The following is a 21,402-nucleotide window of genomic DNA, read 5'->3' as shown; positions in this document are numbered from 1 at the left end:
AGGATTGTCAATTCACTGCAGTGGGGGGTGCGAGGGAAGAGTTCTTTGGGCTTCTGGCTGAGGAAACGGCTTCCTGCCTTGCTACCGTGGCAAAGCTCAGTCATCTACAAAATGCACGGCCCGTCCAGAGGATCCCTGATTGAAACACGCCCTGTGTCCCCCCCCTGCCCTCCCCTCCCCCCCGCCCTGCGTTTCAGAGAGGACACAGCGAGACCTGAAGAACGGCGACACGGGCAGACAGCGAGACCTGAAGAACGGCGGCACGGGCAGACAGCGAGCCCCCCCTGACGGGACCCTTGCCGGCACGGGCTCCCCGCTCCTCTGCTGCTGGCCGACGGCTCCCGCGAGGCGAGGCGAGGCGGCCGGTGGGGCTCCGTCCAGCCCGTGAGAGGCCGCCGGAGGCCAGGCAGCGCCCCTGCCCTGCCCTGCCCTGCCCACCTGCCACCTCAGAGAGACCAGCTGGTGGAGGGCTCGACGCTGGGGGTGCCCCGGGAGGAGGCCGGGCTGGGGGAGCAGCGGGAGGAGGAGCTGCTGCTGCTGCCGCTGCCGCTGCTGCAGGCGCCGGTGCCCTGCGTGCTGGAGCCGGCGATGAGGTGGACGACCGGCTTCTGGGCGAAGAGCACTCCTGGGGGCAGAAGCGGGGCGGGGGGTTAGGAGGCCGAGCGGCGGGGGGCGCCCTCATGCTGAGCAGCCCGTCCCGGCGTGGAGGCGCGCAGGGCGGAGAGTGACGTCCGGATGAAGGTGCTTGGGGGCGCCCCTCCCACCCCCCACCCCGTCCCCGTCCCCAGAAGCCGTGCCCTCGCTCACCCGCGTAGATTGTGCCATTGATCTCCACGGACATATTAATGCTTCCGAAGCCAGATGGGGCCCAATTCAAGGCTGCTGCGGTGGCTGCTGCGTCTGATTTATCCTCTGCTTGGGGGGGGGGGGGGGGAAAAGGGGAAAGGGGGGGGGTCCCCCCCCCCCTGTACACACAGGATAGCTGGCCTGCTGCCAGGACCTCGCTCGGGCTCCTTCCTCTGCCTTAAGGGCTCCAGGAGACCTGTGGCAGGAAATGATGGCCAGAGAGCAGGGATGGGGAAGGGGGCAGCTGCTGGGCCCCCCAGGTGGGCAGCGTGTGCTGATGCCAGGGCAGGGAGTGAGGCTCAGTGACCAAGCCCGCCCCCCCCCTTCTGGCTGGGCGGCTCCTGGCCAGGGCGGCCGCAGGACCAGCCACCAAAGGGGCCCAAGGGAGCCTCGCCTTGCCGTGGGGATTCTGCTGCTGGCGCCCAGCTGGGGAGAGGGCGGGAGGAGCTCGCTCTCAGAGGGAGAAGGGTCTGGCGGCGGTGGAGGCACAGCGGTTGGCCGGGGCAGTGGTGCCGGGGGAGCCCCTCGCCCCCCTCCTGCAAAAGGAAGCCCCAGCGGAGGTCGCGAGAGGGCGGCATCCCGAGGCGGTCTCCGCGCCCGGGTGAAAAGCTTCCATGGGGCAGACGTGGCCCCGGGGCTGCAATCGGGCCCCTCTGGTTAAAGCCGAGGGGCGGCATCGCCCTCCCGCGTTTGGGCAGCTGGGGGCCAGGCGGAGCCCCCAGGGCGCGCTCCCCCCCCCCCTGTTCCCAGCCGGCCGGGGCCGCGGAGCACCTCGCCCGTTGATCTTGATCTTCATGGGCAGCTGCCGCGCCACGCTGAAGAGGCTGCGCTGGAAGGCCTGCTGCACCAGGCGCTGCTCCTCCTCCGTCACCCGCGCCACCTTCTCGGCCGGCTCGCCCGACTCCAGCCTCTCCCTGAGCTGCTCCAGCGTGGCCGCCCTCGCCGCCGCGGCCGCGGCCGCGGCCGTGGCCTGCTGATTCGCCAGAGTCACGGGCATGGCGAGGCGATTTGGCGTGGACACGGGCAGCGGGATGCCGTCGCCTGCGAAAGCGAGCCAGGGTCAGCCCAGGGCCCGGAGAAGGGGCCCCCGGGAACGCGGAGCCTCAGCGGGCGACTGCGCAAGCCGAGCGGCGCTTCACGGACGCTGCCAGGGGGTGGCGCGTCCTCCCGACCGCCTGGACCGTCCTCCTTCAGGACAGCAGCTGTCCGGTCCCTATGCTGACCGCAAAAGCTGCACTGACCCCTCCCGGTGAGGAGGCCTGTGGGGAGAGGGGAGGCTGAAGCGGCTGGGGCTCAGGGGCCCCGATCCCACACACCTGCAGGGCAGCAGGGCGGGGGGGGAAGGCCGGGTCTGCAGATGAGGGAGCAAGGAAGACCGCTGCACGCTTTGGGCTGTGGAAGGCAGATTCCTCCCGGGTTCCTGAGAGGAGAGGGAGCCGCCCCCGAGTGCCGGCTGTATTCAGAGGGGCCGTGAGGGGCTCCGCTGCCTGCTTGTTTCAGGATCCTGGGGCAAGCTCAGCTGCCTTCCTTGTGCGGCGCTTTCACCAGTACCCACCCGGATGGCCCAATCCGCCCAGCTGCCACACCGGCGGCCGTCTCGGTGCCTGCCTGGGGGTCCTGGCGGGCCCCACCCCCCACGTGCGGCCCCGGGACTGACCTTTCCTGAGGGCACCTGCTGCGGGCAGGTGTGCGTTGCCGGCTCCGCTGCCGGGGCCGAGGCTGGCGATGGGGAAGCGCATCTTGGCGGGGCACAGGAGCGAGGGGGGCCCCGCGGCGGCCGGGGAGTAGCTGAACAAGGAGGAGCTGTAACTGGGCCGCCGGCCTTCCCGCCGGTTGCCGTCGATGGCGGCCTGCAGCTCGGCGGGAGAGCTTAAGGACTTCTTCTCACATTCATAGGCATAGAGGTACTTCATATACCTGGAGGGGAGAGAGCACAGGTAGACGTCAGCAGGAGCCAGGAGGGGCCAGACGGGCCGGAGGGCTGGGCCCAGACCTCCTTGTGCGTGTTCCTCCTCCCTCGACGGTCGCCGCCTGCAGCCCTTTCGGCAGGCCCAGCTACAGAGGGGCGGGGGGCGGGGGGCACGCCACTAGCCCTGCTTCAGAGAAAAAGATTCCTGTTTTCCTTCCTCGTGTGTCGAATCCGTAAGCCTGCCGGCAGGGACTGTCTCACCTAACGGATTCATACGCGAGCTGGTCCAGGAACCTTCTTGGCCAAGGAGGGACATAAATATGCTCCAAATACAGAGAATAAATAAGCTGCCATTCAGTCAGGAGAATCCTGCTTGTGACAAGCTCGGTTTCAACGTCAGACTAGCCTGTGGCTTTTGCTAATCACTGTCAAGAACCAGCCCTGTGCTTTGGTGTCCAGACTCTCTGCAGTTAAATGCTGGGTTGGAGCTGCCTGCCCATTTTGATTTTGGCTTCTAGACTTTAGCAAAAACTCCACAGATCTTTCTTTCTCACTCTATCAACAATGAGGACTAGAAACTTGCTCATCGTCTTGCTAAAGTCCGGTTCTTGCTAAAGCTTTGGCTCTGGCTTCTTGACAGAGGAATGGCCTCAGTGGAGTCAGTGTCAGCGCCTGTTACAGAGTGCAGAGTTCAGGCAGGGTTGTGGCTATGGGGTGAAGGCACAGGATGCAGCCACCCACAGAAGCGAAGCAGTTCTGAGTCCGGTCAGTGCCTGGATGGGAGACCGTCTGGGAAGCCTCTTATACTCTGCCCAGAATCCTCCTGAAGGCAGGCAGGATTGTGCAGCGCCGTGTATGACAGAGACACAAGGCAGTGGCGTGTGGTTTCTCCCACGCCGGAGCCATTGTGATGCCTCCCCTCCTGCCGGCTTCCTGCGGGGAGGCTCCCGAGACGCGAGGAAGCCTGGGACTTACTGGGTGCGCAGTGTGAACGCAGCGCTGGTGATGGAAGTGGGGAGGTTAAGGCCTTTCGTGATCTCTCTCCAGATCTTCTTGTTGATGATTTCCACCAGCCCACCCTTCTCTGTCACCAGTTTGTAAAGCATGTACAGGTCCAGGATCTGCTTTGCCATGATGGGGATGCGGTTGATCGGTGTTCCTGCAGCCACGAGAGGAAGCGGAGGATCAGCGTCTGACTGGAACCGGGCCTGGAATGGTCCCCCAGACACCTCCCTGCCTGCCTCCCTCCCAAGACCTCTTCAAGATCCCCATGCACACCCCGTTCCCACAAAACCTTTAGCTCACGGGAACGGCAACCCAGTGGCCTTCAGATGCCTTGGACTACAGCTCCCATAGGTGCTACCCAGAATGGCCCAATGCTCGGGGTGATGGGAGCGCTAGTCCACCCAAAACAGCTGGAAGGCACGAGGCCGCCCACCCCTGCGTGAGCGCAGCCCCTTCATCTCCCTCCCCTCGCAATCCCACGGATGTGCAGCCACGGCTGTTCCCGCGATGCTCACAACCGCCTCCGCTCACCCCTCTCTCTGCTGCCTCCCCAGGTCAAGTGTTAGCCTGCAGAGCGAGGTGTCCTCTCCCTGCTGCTCGGAAGCGCTGTGCGCATGAGGGCAGGGTTCTCTCCCCAGGGTACAAAGCCGGAGGGAAGGCAAGGCCCAAATCCTTCCAGGAGGCCCGTAGGCGTCCCTAGAGGTGATCAAGCTCCGGGTGCACGGGCGGGTCTGCTCACAGCACTCTCCTTTGCTTGGGGAAGGCAAAGGAGGAAAAGAAATAAGCGAGGCGAAGAGCTCTGCTTGAGAGGCGGCCTGGCTCGGGAAGCAGAGGAGCAGCGGACACGACTGGGTGGGCCGGGGTGTGACGAGCCAGGAGCGTGGGTCCCGGCGGGATCCCCCGCGCATTCCTGTGCATGGTTTAACGCCCACCTTTAAGGACCATACAGCCCGAACAAGGAAGGGAGAGCTCCGAGTCAGCCATTGAACCAAACATGGGAAATCTCTCCCACATCGCAAAGGAAATAACCCTGAAAGCTGAACCTCATTTGCATATGCAACGGCAAGCGTTTCCTATTTCCCAGTACACAAAAGCACAACAAGTGTGTGCAAGCAGGCTCTCAGAAATGAAAGACGGAAGCAGAAACATTTCCACTCTCAAAATACACACCAGGGAGGGGAGCGATGCAGACAAGAAGCAAAGCATCTCTTTTTTTTCCCACTTCTGCTCTTTTACCATTTCAACTGCATTTTTCAAAATTGCTCCTTGCAACCAATCAGATGGGCTAGATGCTGGAAGCCCACATTTTCTCTCAAAAACCTCTTGTTGCAACATCCAGGAAGGAGGGACAGCCAGATTACACATTTCCTGTTTGATAACATTCATTACCTCCTACAAAGGAAGGGCTGGAAGAGGGTTAACCCTAGCTCATCCGGGGGTCCCAGGAAAGCCACTTTAGCAGACGTTCATGGCAACAGCCCTCCCGTACTGTTCTCCCACAGCGCTTGGTATTTCAAATATATTTTAATGCAACAGTCATGTTTTATTGGTTATATATTATTTATTGTTTTTTTAATGCATTTGATTTTACTGATTGCGCGCCGTCCCGAGATGTCACGCATAAGGGATGGCATATAAGTTTTAAATAAACAAATAAATTGATAAATAAGTAAGATAAACTGCCTCTGACTTTTGCAGTTCCTTTTAGACGACATGAGTGTTAGCCACTGTGGAGCTGTCTCGCCTCCACTTTAAAGCAGGCTTGAGTGGAACCGCTGTCCCTCCAACTCCCATCAGCCACAGGCTGCATGTCTGGTCAGGGATGATGAGACATTAGCCTAACTTCATCCAAAGGGCCACAATCATCCAATGATTCGTTTATTACATTTTTGTACTGCTCAAGAGCCAAAGCTTTCCAAGCAATTTACGAAGATTTAAAACCTTGAAGATACAATGCTGCAACGTATATCTATTTTGTTCTGTTACAAATATATAAACATATATAAACAACATCTTAGGATGAGAAGCCGGTGCTCGGTTTGAGCACTGTCTGATGGTTATATATTTTAGGAGACACTGTCTCCCTTCTTTTCCTCGCTGTTCAAATGCAGCTTCCTTCTGCTAGCTAGCAAATCCAATCTTTTTAAGGTCCCCCATGTTTTAACAGGGAAAGGCATTTCCAGAAGCGTGGCAACACACGGGAACATCCTCATCAAGGAGTGAAGCCCCTGGCGTGCCAGGCTGCCGAATCGGCTGGGAAATCTTGCCGGGGGCTTTGAAAAAATAAAAAACACAAGAGGCCAAGGCATACAAGCATCGCGTACGTAGCGGAACAACGGGCACTCAAGCGAAGGAAGGCCCCTGCTCTCATGGGTGTGCTGCATGTTCAGTGCATGTTAGCACACAGCCTGTGGGTGTGGGGGAGAAGCGCCGGCAGGCGTTAATTGCAGCATTTGGACGGGGGAACCCTGGCACCACTGGCAAGGTCCGCAGCGCTCGGAGAGCGGCGGGTGGCTCAGAAAGAAGAACGTGCTGTGGGTTGGCGTTGCTTAAATGAGCAGCAGGCACCTTCAGATTCGACGGCTCGCAACGCACCTCTTCAGATACCGGCATCCCCTTTCCCCGTCACACATGGAGATTCCACTCCGGTGGGTCCTTCTCTACCCTGCTCATTCACACACCGCCAAGCCGTGGTTTCAAATGATTTCGGGAGTGTCTCGCGCGCTGAAACAGAATGCAAAGCCAAACGGATACCGGCTGCAGCCTTCCCAGCCATGCAGGCGCTAGAGAACGTGGGAAGAAACACAGAGAACCGCTGGAGTTGTTGGGCATTTGCACTCACTGTGACAGATGGACGGACACACACACACACGCACACGCACACACACACGGAGCAAGATGACGGGCTGCCACTCAGGCGACTAATGCTTTTCCCATCACCGGCAAGCTGGGCAGCATCTCGGCGAACCCACCTGGCGCCTCTCCCACTTCGCAGAGGAGCAGGGGCAACGCAGGCAGCCCCCAGCGCCACCGTGTAGCCTCTGGCCCTCCTCAGGATGCAGCCCCTGGGCACCAAAAGGTTGCCCCTCCCTAATCTAAGTACCAGCCCATTAATTAAGGGAAATAAGCAAAGCGTGCCAAGCACGGAACCCCTTTTATTAGCAGAAGCCAAGTAAAAGTAGCTCAAACGTCAACCCAATTAATCCCAAGAGTGAGGCCTCCGTATGGAAGCCTCTTTCCAGACACAGGGATGCTTTAGGCAACTTTGCCACTTCAGATTTTTCGCTTTTTTTTTTTTTTAAGTGTGCGATAAACAAATCTAGCCAATGAAACCTTAAAAGCAGACATGCAAGGTCAAATAGGAAATGCCTCAGTGGGTAGATCACACACGAGGGCCAGTTTAACAGGAAAGGGCGAGAAATCCAGCCATACAGAGCTAATGCTGCCTGCGGGACAGATTTCCTGGAAATGGGTTGGCAGGGTCTCTTGCAAAAAAACATTCGTGACCCCTGGGGTTCCTCTTGCCGCTCTGCCCAGGATACGAAAGTTCCTACTGGACCGATGCCACTCTTTTCTGGAATTCTCCTAACTTTTGGTTTCTGCATTTTGGAATATCGAGGAGCCTGACAGGCAAACGGGACGCTACATTGGAAAGAAACGCAATTCCTTCCACAGGCATGAAATCCCGTTTTTTCACCGTGGCCATCTCACAATGCTCCCGAATAGCTTTATTCTACGCATAACTCTACAAGGACTAGTCTCCTGGAGCAAACCGGGAATTCCTCAATCCAGCAGTTTCTGTCCTACATTGGCAGTTGAAACTCGTTGGCCACATTTACAGCAGACCTCTTCCTCCAGGGAGGCGAACCTTGTCCCATTCTGCCTTCATGAGAGCCCCGAGACGGAGGCTAGGCTGTAGCCGCCCTGAAGTTGCCCAGTGGGCTTCGAGGCGGAGTCTGTGGCACTGACTAGAGACTAGAATCGGGTTTTTAATTTGTATTTTTTGTATTATATTTGTTTATTTATGCAAGCCGTCCCGAGGCGTTAAGTGATGGGATGGCATATAAAAACTCTAGATAGATAGATAGATAGATAGATAGATAGACAGACAGACAGACAGACAGACAGACAGACAGACAGACAGATCGAGCCAGCCCAGATCCCCCAAGTCCCAGGCCAGCCACCCCAACCACTGGCTCTCACGACACTCGTGTCAGGTAGATGAAGCTAAGCGCCAGTGACTGCACCAAAGTCATCCAGCAGGCTCCATGGCCAAGTGAGCTCAGATCTCCCGAGTCCCAGTCCAACTCGCTAACCACTAGGCTATACCATCTCTTTAATACTGGGAAGTCCACAAGCAGGGCTGGAAGACACCCGCTCTTTCCCAAGATGCAGGAGCCTAGGAGGGGCTTGCAGCAAAATACTGCAGTGGAGAGCACTGCTCTTTGGGGTTCCTCCATTCAGTTCCCCCCATCCCACAGGGTTTACTTCCCGCCGACTTGCCTCTGCCCCACCCTCAACAAGGTTCTTCTCTTTTCCTGCTGCACTTCTGTAAACAGCGGCCTCCCCCCAAGGCTGGCAAGAGCTTCCTCCTGCGTGAAGAAGTGACCATTCAGCTAAACAGGGCAGCTGCATCCACAACACAGAAAAGTAGAGGAAATGATGCGACGTTAGAACTTGGGCATTTCCTTGGCACAAGCAGAGAATAATAGGATGATGATGATGATGATGATGATGATGATGGTAGTCAGCAGTTCTGTAATGCTATTCGGGGTTCCCAATGCCTCCCACGCCTACTTTGTGGCAACCGCGTCAGCTCTCCCTCCGTTCGCAATATGCTGGAGGGAGGCGGTGAAGATTGCGTGGGGTGCATTCAAACAGGGGGTGTGAATTTTGTCAAGAGGGGAATAGTCAAATCGGCAGCTTTTGTTGGCTGCAGTGTTTTTCCCCCAGATGTAACTCAGGAGGAGACCTGTATCAAAACACGACCGAACCAAGGTGCGTGCAGCTTCGAGGCGCAAACCTCTCGCAAGTATCCTCCAAGCTGCAGGTTTTACAACCATCTGCAGCGCATGAGCCAGTGACTCAGTGCAGGGTTAACATGACTCAGACGCGGCTGCTGAGCCTTCTGGAGCACCAGGTCAACGCCACAGACTGCAGGAGTCGCTCTGGAAGCGCACCACACGTGCGGAGCAAAGCCAGCCCTGCTCTCTCCTCTCGATTTCATGCCCGAAGTAAATTCATGTGCGTGAGCAAGCCAAGCCCCTTTCTTCAGCGGGTGTCACCCTTCTGTCTCTACAAAGTACTTCATGAGCAAGAAGAAAGGGCTGGATGCACGGAAGGCTAATGAAGATTAAAGCCCCAAATGTACAGCGTGTGCATCCCGTAAATGTACTTTTATGCTCCCTGAGGCCTTCCTGTCGGGCTAATCACCCACCCACTCTTCCCCGATCCAATTTGGCGAAGGGTATTAATTTATCACTAAGCAAGCTTGATCCAGGGACCAGATGGGGCAGGCAGAGAGTGAAAGGGGAGGTGGGTAATAAGGTTTCCTGGAGACACAAGGGGGGCACTCAAGGCCGACTCATAGCTGCTGCGACGCAGGGAAGCTGCAGGAAAGGGGTTGGGGAAGCCCTGGGTGGGCCGGCGCCCAGCCTACGGCCAGTGGGTGGCTGCTGTCGGGGACAGTCGCTCTGTGTTGCGCTCGCCGTGTACAAATGTCCCAGACAGCAGCGGCACTGGGATTTACGGGGGGCTATTCTGCACCCCCACATCAACTGGGCTAGCAAGGCCTGCGGTACGTACAGAAAAACCTCCCTTTGTTAAACGCCTCGCAGTGTGATTGAAGATAAGGCTCTTTAAAGCTGGCAATTCCTTTAAGCACTTGCGGTTACTGATCGACGCTCGTGCTTTATTCTGCGCTACGCGGTTTCGTGTGGTTGTGCTTTCAAGCACCTGCTGTTTGCGCTCGTTTGGAAGCTGCCCTGTGATTACCATTATCACTGTAAAACGACATTGTAAAAATAAATAATGAAACAGGTGGCTACGCCTGCGAGCTGGGAAGCGCCCTGGGTGGAATCTCACTCAAAATAGAACTCACTAGGTGGCGTCAAAGCCACAAATCTCTTAGACCCTGCAACGGCAGGGCAAGGAGTATCAGCTTCTCCCGTGTGGGTGTCCTAAGGATTTCGGGATGATGCTGGGGTTCTCTGAATGCCTCTGCCGGACCCGAAGCTGGCACCGGTGCTTGGCATCGCTGGCCAAAGTCCACGTCTTTACGGGGGCCCCACTACCAACCGCCCTGCTCTTGCGTGTGTATCCTATTTACATAGGTTATCATCTTTGAGTAGGTTATTCATCACTTCGGAGGCCCTGCAGCTAAATCCAACCAACTACAGCCAAATAACTTCCAATAACTTCGTTCTTTAAGACCTTCTTCCTTAGCCGGTGAAGGCCCAAGCTTTTAGGCTCCCCCTCCCACACCTTTTCCGTACTTTCACTGTTGCTTTTCCTAAAGGCATGGCCAAACGAAGAGGCTTCTAGAATTTTAAAAAGCTGATTCTTTATGGAATGAGCTTTCATAATGTTTTTATCAGGTGCATGAAGGGCTCCCCTAAGTTACAAGTATGTCTGGTACATGGCTGAGGGGGGAACTGTAAACAGATCAAAGGGAACCAAATGCAGAACGCACCGACAGTGCTACTGACCTTCTTAACAGAATTCGATTCTTAATGCATGAAGACTTAAGTTATAGCAAATATGCTAATTTTAAGCTGTCACAAGACTTGGCTGTTGCACGGTTACTGCTATTGTTATTTTCAGGAGCAGAAGCATAAAGAGGATTGCTTTGGTGCTTCCCCCCCCCCCTCCAAAAAATGTTGATGGCTGGTCTTGGTGGTCCCTGGGTTTTATACTGGCTCGCAAGGAGAGGAGCCTGAGGCACTGCCTGGATTCCTTGTAAGGCAGCGATGCCTCCTTCCTCCCCTCTCGCCCAGCTCCAAGGGTGGCTTGCAACCTCGGAGCGACAGCTGGGGTCAAAAGAACTGCTCCAGCCGTGCGGGTAGAAGAGTCCCATTCTGCCTTTAGTAGCCACAGGATTGTGCTCCAAAATATTTAAATGACGTTTTTTTCTGGTTTAAAATATTTAAACTATTTGTTTTTGCTAGTTAAATGTGTCTGCCTTGAATCATGTTCCAAATTATTCCATTTAAAATTTATATGGTTCACCACTCTGAAGGCTTTCTCTGAAGAGCAGGAGAGAAACCTTGCATTTTTATATAGGCCGCATAATTTTAGAATCGTTACCGAGTGCAGGGGGCAAGGAAAGTTTTCGGCACTCAAGCAGCTTTCACAGGTGCAGACTGCGAGAAAGACACACAGAACCCAAGTGTGGAAAGGCCCCGTGTCGAGACCCCCGGCCCCCGCCAGCCTTCTGGTAGCAAGGGTAAGCGATCAGTCTTTATCGGAAGCCCTTGGTGCTGAACAGGAAGGCTGAAAAACGAGCATCTTGGGACAGAGAGAGGCAGAGAGGCTGAGCAGATCCTTTCACAGCCGGCTGTGAGGCTTGTCAGGGCCCATGATGGATTACTGTCATCTGGCAGTGTAGGAATTAATGATCTGCGGGTCAGAGGGGAGAATTCCAGAGGGAAAGGTCACTGACCAGGGGCACGCAATAAGACTTGTTGCCTTGTGATGGCAAACTCGTTTCCACTGTACTTTCCCGCACGTCTCTATCCGAGCGCGCAGCGGAACCCCTTCCATTGCAGCGGAAGGGCCAATCCCAGGCCGGCCCGGGCGAGAGCCATTTCCTCTGCTCTCGGATCCTGCGAGCGTTTCCCCCTTTCACTGAAAGAGCCCCCTGCCACACACGCCTCCTCACCCCCGCTGCCCCACGGTACCTCACCTCCGATGCAGAGTAATCAGAATCAGATGGGGCCTTGGACACAGATAATAAACAGCAGCCGAGGAGTCGGCTTTCAGGCACAGGAGACTAAAAGGGCATTTTGCTTCTGAGCCCAGGACCCCAAACGCCTGCGATGGGGAGTGATGGATGGAGTTCTCTGGGGCTGCACGCTGACAAGTCAAGGTTGGACACTGGGTGGTACCCACAAACATGCCCGAAATCTCCCAGGGCTGGGACCTGGGTGGGAAAACTCTCCGGTGTCGATGCTGCCGCTGCTGCTGCTGCTACCGGGAAGGGCGGTGATCGCCTTCCGATCCTGCCTCTTATTTCCACTGCGCACAACTGGGTCGGTGGCGCCTGCAGAGGTGCAGCGAAGCTAAGGAAGCTATGGAACGAGTCGCTGCTGGACAAGCCGGCAGAGGCAGCCTGAAATGCAAGCCGGCTATTCCGAGAGCCCGAGTGGCGCAGCCGTGAATAACGCTGAGCCAAGTTCAGATTTCCAGTTCGCTGTGGAACTTACGGGGTGACCCTGGGCCAGCGGAGGCCGTCACCGTGAGCCACTGCGCCTGGTCGCAGGGAGGGCTGCACTGGCAGAGGGAAGCGGGAGGAAGGGGGAACGGCAACGCAAGGGGCTGAACAGGGGAGAAGAGTAGGGCTAGGGGCCAGAAAGGGGGAGAAAGGGGATTGCCTTACAACGCCCTACCATTTTCATAAACTAATATTTCGAAGAGGATGGTCAGCGGAATTTTTGGGGTACTGCTGGAGGTCCCCATCGTCACCTCAAAGACTCCTGATTTAAAGAAGCAAGATAGGTAGCGTGTTTAGCCAACCCCGGCCCCGATCCAATCACTTCCTTCTACTCAGTCATCACAGCTGCCTGATCCCAATGACCCACAGACCAACGCCTGCTCTGCTTTCCCTACATACATGAATAGAAAAGTATGTGCACCATCTTGGATCTGGAGGAGAAAATGGGCCATTTCCATAGAAGAGCTCCTCTGTATCGGTGGAGACCCTGTTTTAAACATCTGTTTCTGTTATGTGCCATCAGGTTGCCCGCAGCTTATGGCGACCGTATGCGTTTTCTTAGCATAGCGTTAGCCAGTTAGTCACTTTCTACCCGCAGGCACGGGCGACTGAGGTGAAAAGCAGAGATCTGATATTTTGGAGAAGTGACTGGAGGCCATGAAGAAAAGGGGATTTAATTGCGAAGGCACAGAAGTCACGATCTGGGAGACTCTGACAGGCGATGACTGCATTTTTCAGTGCAGGAACTGAAATGAGATTGGGCTTCCGGTGTCCATTACTAGGTTCGCTATTCTTAGGGCAAAACAAAATGCTTCCCACTCTGTTCCTGGGTCTCATCTGAAAGACAGTACGAAATGAGAAGCCCGTGGTCTCTGCCCTCCACTCCACGCTTCCATTCAGCCTACATCACCCCAGGCCCCGGCCCTCTCGTCCATTTCCACCGTGGGACCTCTCACCTCCTGATGCGACGGTCATTCCCTGATCTGCAAGCCCATGGATCATAGCACGTGGTTATCAAAGCAAGCTGGGAAGGAAGGCAATGAATCACCTTCTACTTGACCAGCGGCCCGGTTCTTATCTGCACCCATCAAATGCCATTGGGTTTGGCTCCCCCTCCACTGCCGTTCCATGGCAAGACCGAATGATCGCAGCCTCCTGTCGGGCCAGCTGCCAAACCGAAGGGAGCCCAGCGGGCCCGTGCCCGGCCCGGTGCTGCCAGCTGCCTGCTCCCTGCCACTGGGCCGCCCACGACCAACAGAGCGGCTGCCTCCCGGCGTACGTCCCTGGGCAAGTCTGCACAGGGCTTGCTCCTCCTCGTGCTAAGTCTCGCCGGCGTTCAGTTGCTCAACCGCTAGTAGCACAGCTGGGTTTAATATACTCCGCACTCACAACATCTTTACCAGATGTTCAACAGCTCTGCTACTGGTGGGGTTCTCACCCCTCTGACCCTTGAACTAGCTCCCCCTCCCCAGTGAAATCTGAAGTAGAAACACAGTTTTCCAGGAAGAAGTGTGGGGGGAAGATTTAAAGCAGCTCCACTGATGTTTTAAGGCTTCTATGGGCAGCCTGAGCTCATCTGCTTCAAGTATGAAGCAAAGACCTCAAACAACATGTCAGCCAACAGGCCAGTGGTGCTCACACGGCCGTCCGAGTGCCCAGCACGATGTTGCTGAGACATACCAGCTACAGTGTTTGAACTGTCCCTGAGGGAGGGAGGGAGGGAGGGAGGGAGGGGAGTGTTAAAGCATCCCAGCAAAAAGGAAGTACAGTTCTTTCATCTTAACTATCCAAAAGGGAATAAAGGCTGGTCGGACAGACTGTTGGGCTTGGATCCAACGCCGTCACGTTTGCAGCAGACCCAACGAGATCAACAGGACGTCACGATTTGCTTGTCCGACTGAGTCCAACGGGCCTGCTCGAACCATGCCTGAGTCTGGATCCAACCCGCAAGGGCTATTCGTGCAAGCAGTGACTCTGCTATGGGGTGAAATGCGGAACCCAGATGAACTCAGGCGTGCCTGATGAACACGGCCTGCAGGGGGCCAGCCTTTCAGAAACCCCCCAATGCACATTTACCCGCTCGGCCCCTCTTAACATCACGGTGCCCCGCAGAGGCGTTCCAAGCCAAGCGCTGCCTGATTCCCAGCTCCAAAGAGGGCTGGAGAGGTTCGAAACAAGGGAGGCATCTTGTGGCTTTCGGGACCTCGGCTCACAGGCTGGGAGACTTGGAAAAGGGGTACAGGACCTTGCCAGAATCTTAAAAACTGACCTTATCATAGCCAAGTGCCATGGTGTGTCCCTGACTGATGGGAATTCTGAATAGCAGTGAATCTATTTAATTCACTGAGGTTCTTCTACCGGAATCCGTATGGAACAAAGATATCCGTACTGGAACACGTGTCTATTATGCCTTTTTAAAAGCCTTTAATGTCTTTAATTCATATACTAAAAAGGGACTGCCACGACTTTGAGGGCGGAAAAGGTTCCTTCAGTGAGAAATTCAACACTGACCTTTTCACTCTTTTTCCCAAAGAAGGACGAGCCTGTTTTAGAAAAAGTCACCACGTCGCTTCCTCCATTCTTCCCAAATTGAATAATCATTGCTGAAGAAATGATTCTCCAACTTAATTAAGGTAGCTGAGAGCTGAAGTCCTCTCAGTGGCCAACACACTTAGTGGCCAATTCTCTCCGAAGCAGTCAATGCCTTCCTGTCCAGATTCCATACAATCGAGCTGCAGAAGACTCCATACGAGGAGGCATAATAGAATGCCATGCTCCAGGAACAGAGATGGAGAGGTGATCAATAACGGGGACTAAACAGTGAAAGAAGCCTCTCCCTTTTCATGCGTATGCTTTTTCTTTCCATGCCCTTTGCACAGACGCAAAGACACCCCAGGTCCATGGCACGGGAGAACTGCACCAAGCAGCAAACGAAGGAGCAGCTTGCAGCTCACAGAAATGGGCGCAGGGTTGGCATGCAGGCGATCCAATGCTGCCGCATTATTTGCTTATCGCTCATCTCCCGTGCCAGCAACATCAAGCCAGCCGCTTTTTCTCTCCCTGTTCCCATGGCTCTCCTCAGATCCACAACACCATTGTGAGGAATTTGAAGTGTGCTACTAATGCAAAAGAAAAAAGAAAAAAAACCCACTCCCGTTTGTTCGTGTTCTTTACCGATACACTGAAAGGCAGACATAGACTTGGCTTGCATTCTAGGATATTCTTCAGGTAGCAGTAAGAGGGCCAGAAAAAAGGCTGGGGGAAGGTCTTATGGGTATTCCCCAGATAGGGTCGATAAGCAGCACTGCAGGCTGAAGATAAAAGAACCCCCTGCCAAATGCTTTCATCAGTATCAGTATTTGTTGCAAGCTTTTCCACATCTGAAAACATGCAGATAAGACATACAACAGCAGGAAAACATTAAAACCACACGCTTGGGCTTACAAAGCCTCTTCTATGCATATACGCACATCAAACCCAGAATGGACAAGCCATCTGGGAAAACTAAGGTCACGTAGAAACTTTAAGCGGCGGCAGAGTGGTACAATCAGAAGCTTTTTATGAGATCTTCACAAAGGAGGCACTTCAGTGAACACAACAGTTTCCCTCGCTGCAGTGTCAGCTGCAATCAAGCACCACGGCCCTCGCTCAGAGAATGCACACGCAGCGACCCTCTCGACATGGCATCCTTTCTGCCTTTGCGGAAGACCTGCCAGCCGTTCAAGATCTTTCCAACTTTTCTGAGATAACCCCCATGACTGAGCGGGAGGGAAAACCAGTGTGAAAGCTGGCAGTCTACCCCAAGACGAACTTTATAGGTTGAGCAACTCCTTGCTCTTGAAAAAATCGCTTGGTTTGCTTGGTTTAAGCATTTTTGTTAACTCCCTTGAGTGCCTCTCAAGCTGAAAGAGAGGAAAGAAACCCCTTTAAATAAGAATACTAGCTCAGGCTCATGATTTATCAACTTCAGGCTTTGAGCCAGAGGGCCAGCTTTGGCACGCGCAGCCCCTCTGAGCAGTGGAAGCCACTGTCACAGGATCCAAGCACAGCCACCTCCCAAAAGCTAGGCTCAAGGCAGGTCGCCACCATTATTATGAGGAGCTCCGCTCGCAGCTGCATTAACTGCCTTGGGTTCCTCTCAAAAGGAAGAAAAAGTGAGGCGTAGACTCAACGTACTTAGTATGACAAAGAGCAAAATACTTGGCAAAGGGTTGCCTGTTTGTGTATCTACACATTCCACCTTTTCTTTCTCAATTTTTTCTAGAATGTTGCTCCTTCTTTCTTGAGTTTATTTTATGCTCAGACTGCCAGCAATTATCTGAAAATTGCTGCTATCTAAGGCGGAAGGATATCTCTGTATTGGGCAACATTGGCAATAGGAAGTTTTGGTTTTCCGATCTATTTTTTTAGTTTTTTTTTACTTTGGAGGGGCAGCCGTGTAGCTTGTTCATTCACATCTTTGCCCCTCGGCTCAGCCTTAATGCCCAAGGAGCTTCTTGTCTGCAAACTGTCATAGGCTCCAAAAGTGACTTGCGTTCAGGCCAGCTTCAGAGAGAGCTGAAACCTTCGCATGTCGAAAACCAAGTCCTGTTCTTTGCAGGCACGGGCTGAACGCTGACCGACCCGACCGACCCTTTCCCTTTACTGATTTCAGTGCTGCCGAAGGCCGTCCTGCCCTCTCCCTGCTCCAAGTCTGCCACAGCTTTCCTCGACTCGCCGATCATTACTGCCGCCAAAGGGGCATTTTATCTCTCGCAGGTGCAGCTGCATTGTGGCAACCTGCTGAGCTTATGGCCTACACATTCATTCTGTGTTAAGCCTAAGGCAGTGGGGCATCCCTCCCTCCCTCCCTCCCTCTCTCTCTCACACACACCCCCCCTGTCCAAGGCGACCAGGCCCAGAATTTCCATTCTCAATTCCTTTTTCGGGGTTCATGTGACATCTACAGTTCGCCTTTCCCTTCAGCCCTCTAAGAACAATCCTCAGCTCACTGGCTTTCAGTGACCTCATACCCACTGCATGCCAGAGTGCACTGCCCAGGAGGCGGCGGAGGCAGGGCCACTCCAGAAATCCAGCTGGGGCGAAAGGGTTGCATAAATGTCCTGCAATTTTGTGGCAAACCGAATGGCACACACTGGTTAGCAGGCCTTCTATTTATGCTTCCCAATTTCGTGGTACGAAGCAGAGGCGATTCACTGTGTTTATTTATAGGGCCTCTTTTGGAGACTGAAACCACCAAGAGGTGGAAAAACCTGTTTTGATCCTTGTAAAATCTTGATAGGTTTCTGAGTTGCTGGAAAAACACTGCCTCCTTTTCTCCAGCCGGAAGTACCTGCCACTGCGTTCTCAGCTTTTCTTCGACGGCAAGGGCTAGCAGCGTGCGGTGCGGCCCGCAGACCTACCGCTTCTTCTTGGTTAGTGCAAGATGAACACACAGGGAGAACCGCAGCACAACTGACACGCAACTGCACCTGCCAACATCCCTCTTGCCTTCTTGCTGCTGCTGTTCTTCCTTTCCCCTTCTGTTTCCCACCCCCCCCCATCAAAATTTAGACTGCAGCCTCTTCAGAACAAGGGACTGCCTTTTTGTTCTGTTAAGCAGTATTGATTGATGGTTCTGCAATACACGGTTCTAAATCAAGTACGGGAGAGAAAGGGATTGGGTGGGGGGCTTCTGAGGAGCGACGAGCAAAGCCACCACTGCTTCGTCGAGTGCTGTCTCACATGCTTCTGTGCCCGAGACACAGCTTGTGACAGTTCTCGTTCTTCTCCTGCAACCCATCCCAACCCGCGGCCTTTGCCGCTGGCTCCACAAGCAGCTCAGTTTTTCAGATTACTGAAACCAAGTTCATTGTATGAGTGCGACTCACCCCTCTTCTGCATAAAGACAAAGAGGTCATCTAGGAATTTCTTCCGTTCCGGGTCAGTATCCAGCTCATACAACTGGGGGATAAAGCAGGTACAGTTTAGCTCACTCTGCCCCGTGCGTGGAAGGGGAAACAAGACGGCCCAAGCATCTTGGGCCTCACGAGATGGAATATCGGCTGCTCAACTCTGAGGGAGGACCAAGAAAACACACAAAAAGGTTAGCAGCAGATTTCGGACAAGGCCTTCAACTAAGGCAAGCTTCACCAGAGCCATTCTGATGGATAGCAGACGGGCTGTTGCAGAACGGACGCGTGGGCCTGGAGGTCTGTATCCTTGGAGCAAAACGCTGGCGTGATGCTGGTTTTTTTCATGGGTGCAGGGGCCGGGTGGAACAATGTGTTGTTTGGGATTGGAGAAAAGGAGAGCCACAAGCCCAAGTAATTTCATGTGACGGACATGCCTCTATCAAAAACAAAGCAAGATTTACAACAACGGCTTCACCACCCCACACCTTTCTTGTGCCCCGGAAATAAATGTGGTCGGAATGCCTCCCTGCCCTTGTTACTTCACTCCTCTAAGCACTGCTGCTGTGACGGCCCTGAAAGGTCGCCCAGAAGTAAACACCGGGGTCTTCAGATGCTGCTGAAAGGGAATGCCTGGTGGATAACCATCTTCTGAAATAAGCTGTGGACAAAACTGTCCACAGAGGATGTTTCAAAGAGAAATATTCTGCTACCCATCATCTCGCGGTGTTGCTTTTAAATAGCTGCCTTAGATAAAGTTGCCACCGACACTTAAAGCTTCGATAGACTCATGCTGTTTAAAAGCAAATCCATGTTTTTGGCTCAACAGACTGGGCCCCCAGTTTTGTGTTAGACAGTTCAATGCGCACTTCAAAAGATACTGGGTAGTCTTGTGAAACTCCCTTCAGACAGAATTTGTGCAATGGAAGCAGCTCCAGTGCTCTTCTCTGGTAGCAGCAACTACACAATAAAACCCATCGGGCCGCTGTACTGACCTTAGCGAAGTCCCGGGACACTTCTCTCCCTCTGCTGCTGTCCGCTTCTTCACTCCAGCTCAGGCTCCCATTCTGAAAGGGGAGGGTGGCATGAGGAAAAACCAGAGGAGGCAGCGATTAAAAAGAGGCAGTAGGTAAAATATGAATGGGCCACTCGCAACAGAGGAAGCTTCCAAGTCCAGAAGCAGGAATTCTCCTGACTGCTGCAGCTACCTTCCAGCCAATGGCACGGCCCCCCAGAATTAAGATCTGGATCCGGAGGCGCCCTCCTGGTCATGAAAGGGCTTGTCTGCCTGGGGATGGGCTGCTCCGGATTTGGAGGAAGAGTGCTGGAGGAGAAAACAACCCGCATCCAGACGCTTTCCGTTTGCAAATGCTCTTGTGCAACAACCTCTTTTAAAGCCTTCTTGGCAGCCCACTGGTTTACACACCTCGGCCTACGTGCTTCTGGCTGACTGCTCTGCGTACTGTAGAGCAATCCACCAAGACTTCGTGGGACTGCACGAAGAGAGAGAATCAAGTTTCTGGGCAAGGAAGGGTTCGTGGAAGCACACCAGGAGGTTTTTTCTCTTGCTCAGTTCTTCCGCGATCTGGAACCCAGCAAGTTCCACGATGCGGAGAGCGCCGTGGGCCACGTGCAAAGTTTACCACGCTCCCACCTTTGTGATATGTCAACTGTGAGCCACATGGGATTAAAGTCCAGTTGTTCTCCCACGAGGAACTCCTCCAAGTGGAATCCATTACCCTTAGAAATTTATCTTCCCAATGGTTTGCCAGAGCAGGAGGAAATGGCAGGGTAGCATTTGCTTCTAATGATTGTGGGAACGGAAGGATAAATCCTACAGCCATCTGAACTGCAAACATCACAGGGTAAAGGTAGTCTGGGCAACAGACAAAAAGCCAACTGAGGGAGGTCAAACATCACCGGCTGGTTCGGATCACCCGCCCACCATCTGGGAGCGAGCACACAGGATCTTACATCAGATAAAAAGGCAATGAATTCATGACGGGATTTCCAAACAAAAACAGTTTTTAATTAGAGCCACTTTAATGTCTACAGTCTTAGTGTCATCTGGTAGTGACACGTACACTGAATTACCAAGATGAATAGCCCCTGTCAGAGTCCGCCAAAGCTATGCCTCCCCTTTCAAAATGGCAGCGAGCTGCCGTAATGCCTACTGATTTAGTTTGAGCCAGTAATTCCTGCTGGAAAGTCAATTATCCGGTGAGCCCCATCAGCTGAAAGATATTTAATGGAGGATTATCGCCACTTCTGTCATGTCAGCTGTTTATTACAGCAGTCTCTTTCTCCACCCCTCCTTTAGGAAGAGCTCTGAAAACAAGCTTTGTTCACAGGATGTCCTTCATACAGAAATTATTTATGCCATTCTCCACACACCTTTGCAAAATCGGTCAACCGATTTTCCAAAAAGGACCAATAGGCTGGCAGTTCACAACAAGCCTCATCCTGTGAAAACAGGCTGGCACGCCTGCAACAACTGGCAATCCAGTTGCTGGAAAGAAAACAAGCCACATTGGTAGGCGAGGGAAGAGGGAGTAGAGGAGAAGGGCTTTTGCACCCTTGGTCACAGACACAAGCACTTTTGCGCAAAAGAAACTGCAAGAAACGGCAAGCCACGGTGAGCATTTCCCAGCGAGGAGCTGTTGGCAGCGAGGATGCAGTGACAAAATAAGGTATCCCACCCCCACCAAGGAACACCTTTGCACACATTTCAGCCAAACACAAGGTCCGCAGGGAACGGCAAGGTATCTTTATGTGTCCCTGTGGGTTTCCCTTCCAGAGTTCATGAGGATATTTTTTGAGGCTGACAATATGCTTCCCACTGAGAAAAGGAGAGACACTTATACTGAAACCTGCCCTATCTTCACAGCCCGTCTGCCACTGCATTGGCTTTTTAGGAAGAATAAAAAGAATTTTATTTATTTAATTTATTTAGAAAATTTCTAGGGTGCTCCATTCACCGAAGCCTCGGGGCGGCTTACAAATAAATAAATTAAAACACATAAATAGCAAATAGTGGCAAAAGGACGACCAGAAAGCGGGGGGGGGGGGGGTTTGCATCCAATTACTTTCTACAACACACTGGTGGAATCGGTCCTGCATATGCAGCCAAGGTACTACAGATCAAGGGTTCTACATAAAAACAGCTGGCCAGGGGTGCACAAATACACACTCATAGACAGCCAATGAATATTGGTGCTTTACAGGTAGGATGCCAAGGATTTGAGAAAAGCGATTTAAGACAGGGCCAGCCACAGCAGAGGGGATTTTGGGGGGTGGTTTGCATACTCTTGTTTTTCTTC

At 53.7% G+C, this 21,402-nt stretch overlaps 1 protein-coding gene across 2 annotated transcripts in view; it reads right to left on the bottom strand.

The window, feature by feature from the left end:
- Positions 1-185: 185 nt before the first annotated feature.
- Positions 186-21,402, bottom strand: part of ARID3B (AT-rich interaction domain 3B) — a 39,765-nt gene continuing 18,548 nt past the window's right edge. For both annotated transcript variants that reach the window (XM_044450478.1, XM_044450479.1), the window contains exons 3-9: positions 19,078-19,149; positions 18,062-18,134; positions 3,731-3,914; positions 2,504-2,763; positions 1,618-1,887; positions 808-912; positions 186-625 (exon numbers count right to left, since the gene is read on the bottom strand). In XM_044450478.1, the coding sequence (XP_044306413.1) occupies positions 447-625; positions 808-912; positions 1,618-1,887; positions 2,504-2,763; positions 3,731-3,914; positions 18,062-18,134; positions 19,078-19,149 (1,143 nt within the window). In that variant the 3' untranslated portion in view covers positions 186-446. The remainder of the gene's footprint in view (positions 626-807; positions 913-1,617; positions 1,888-2,503; positions 2,764-3,730; positions 3,915-18,061; positions 18,135-19,077; positions 19,150-21,402) is intronic.

This window comes from Varanus komodoensis, unplaced genomic scaffold (assembly GCF_004798865.1).
Source record: "Varanus komodoensis strain SLA01 unplaced genomic scaffold, ASM479886v1 scaffold67, whole genome shotgun sequence".
NCBI classification, from domain to species: domain Eukaryota; kingdom Metazoa; phylum Chordata; class Lepidosauria; order Squamata; family Varanidae; genus Varanus; species Varanus komodoensis.
The sequence above is the reverse complement of the archived record's forward strand: the minus strand, read 5'-3'. Positions and strand labels throughout refer to the sequence as shown.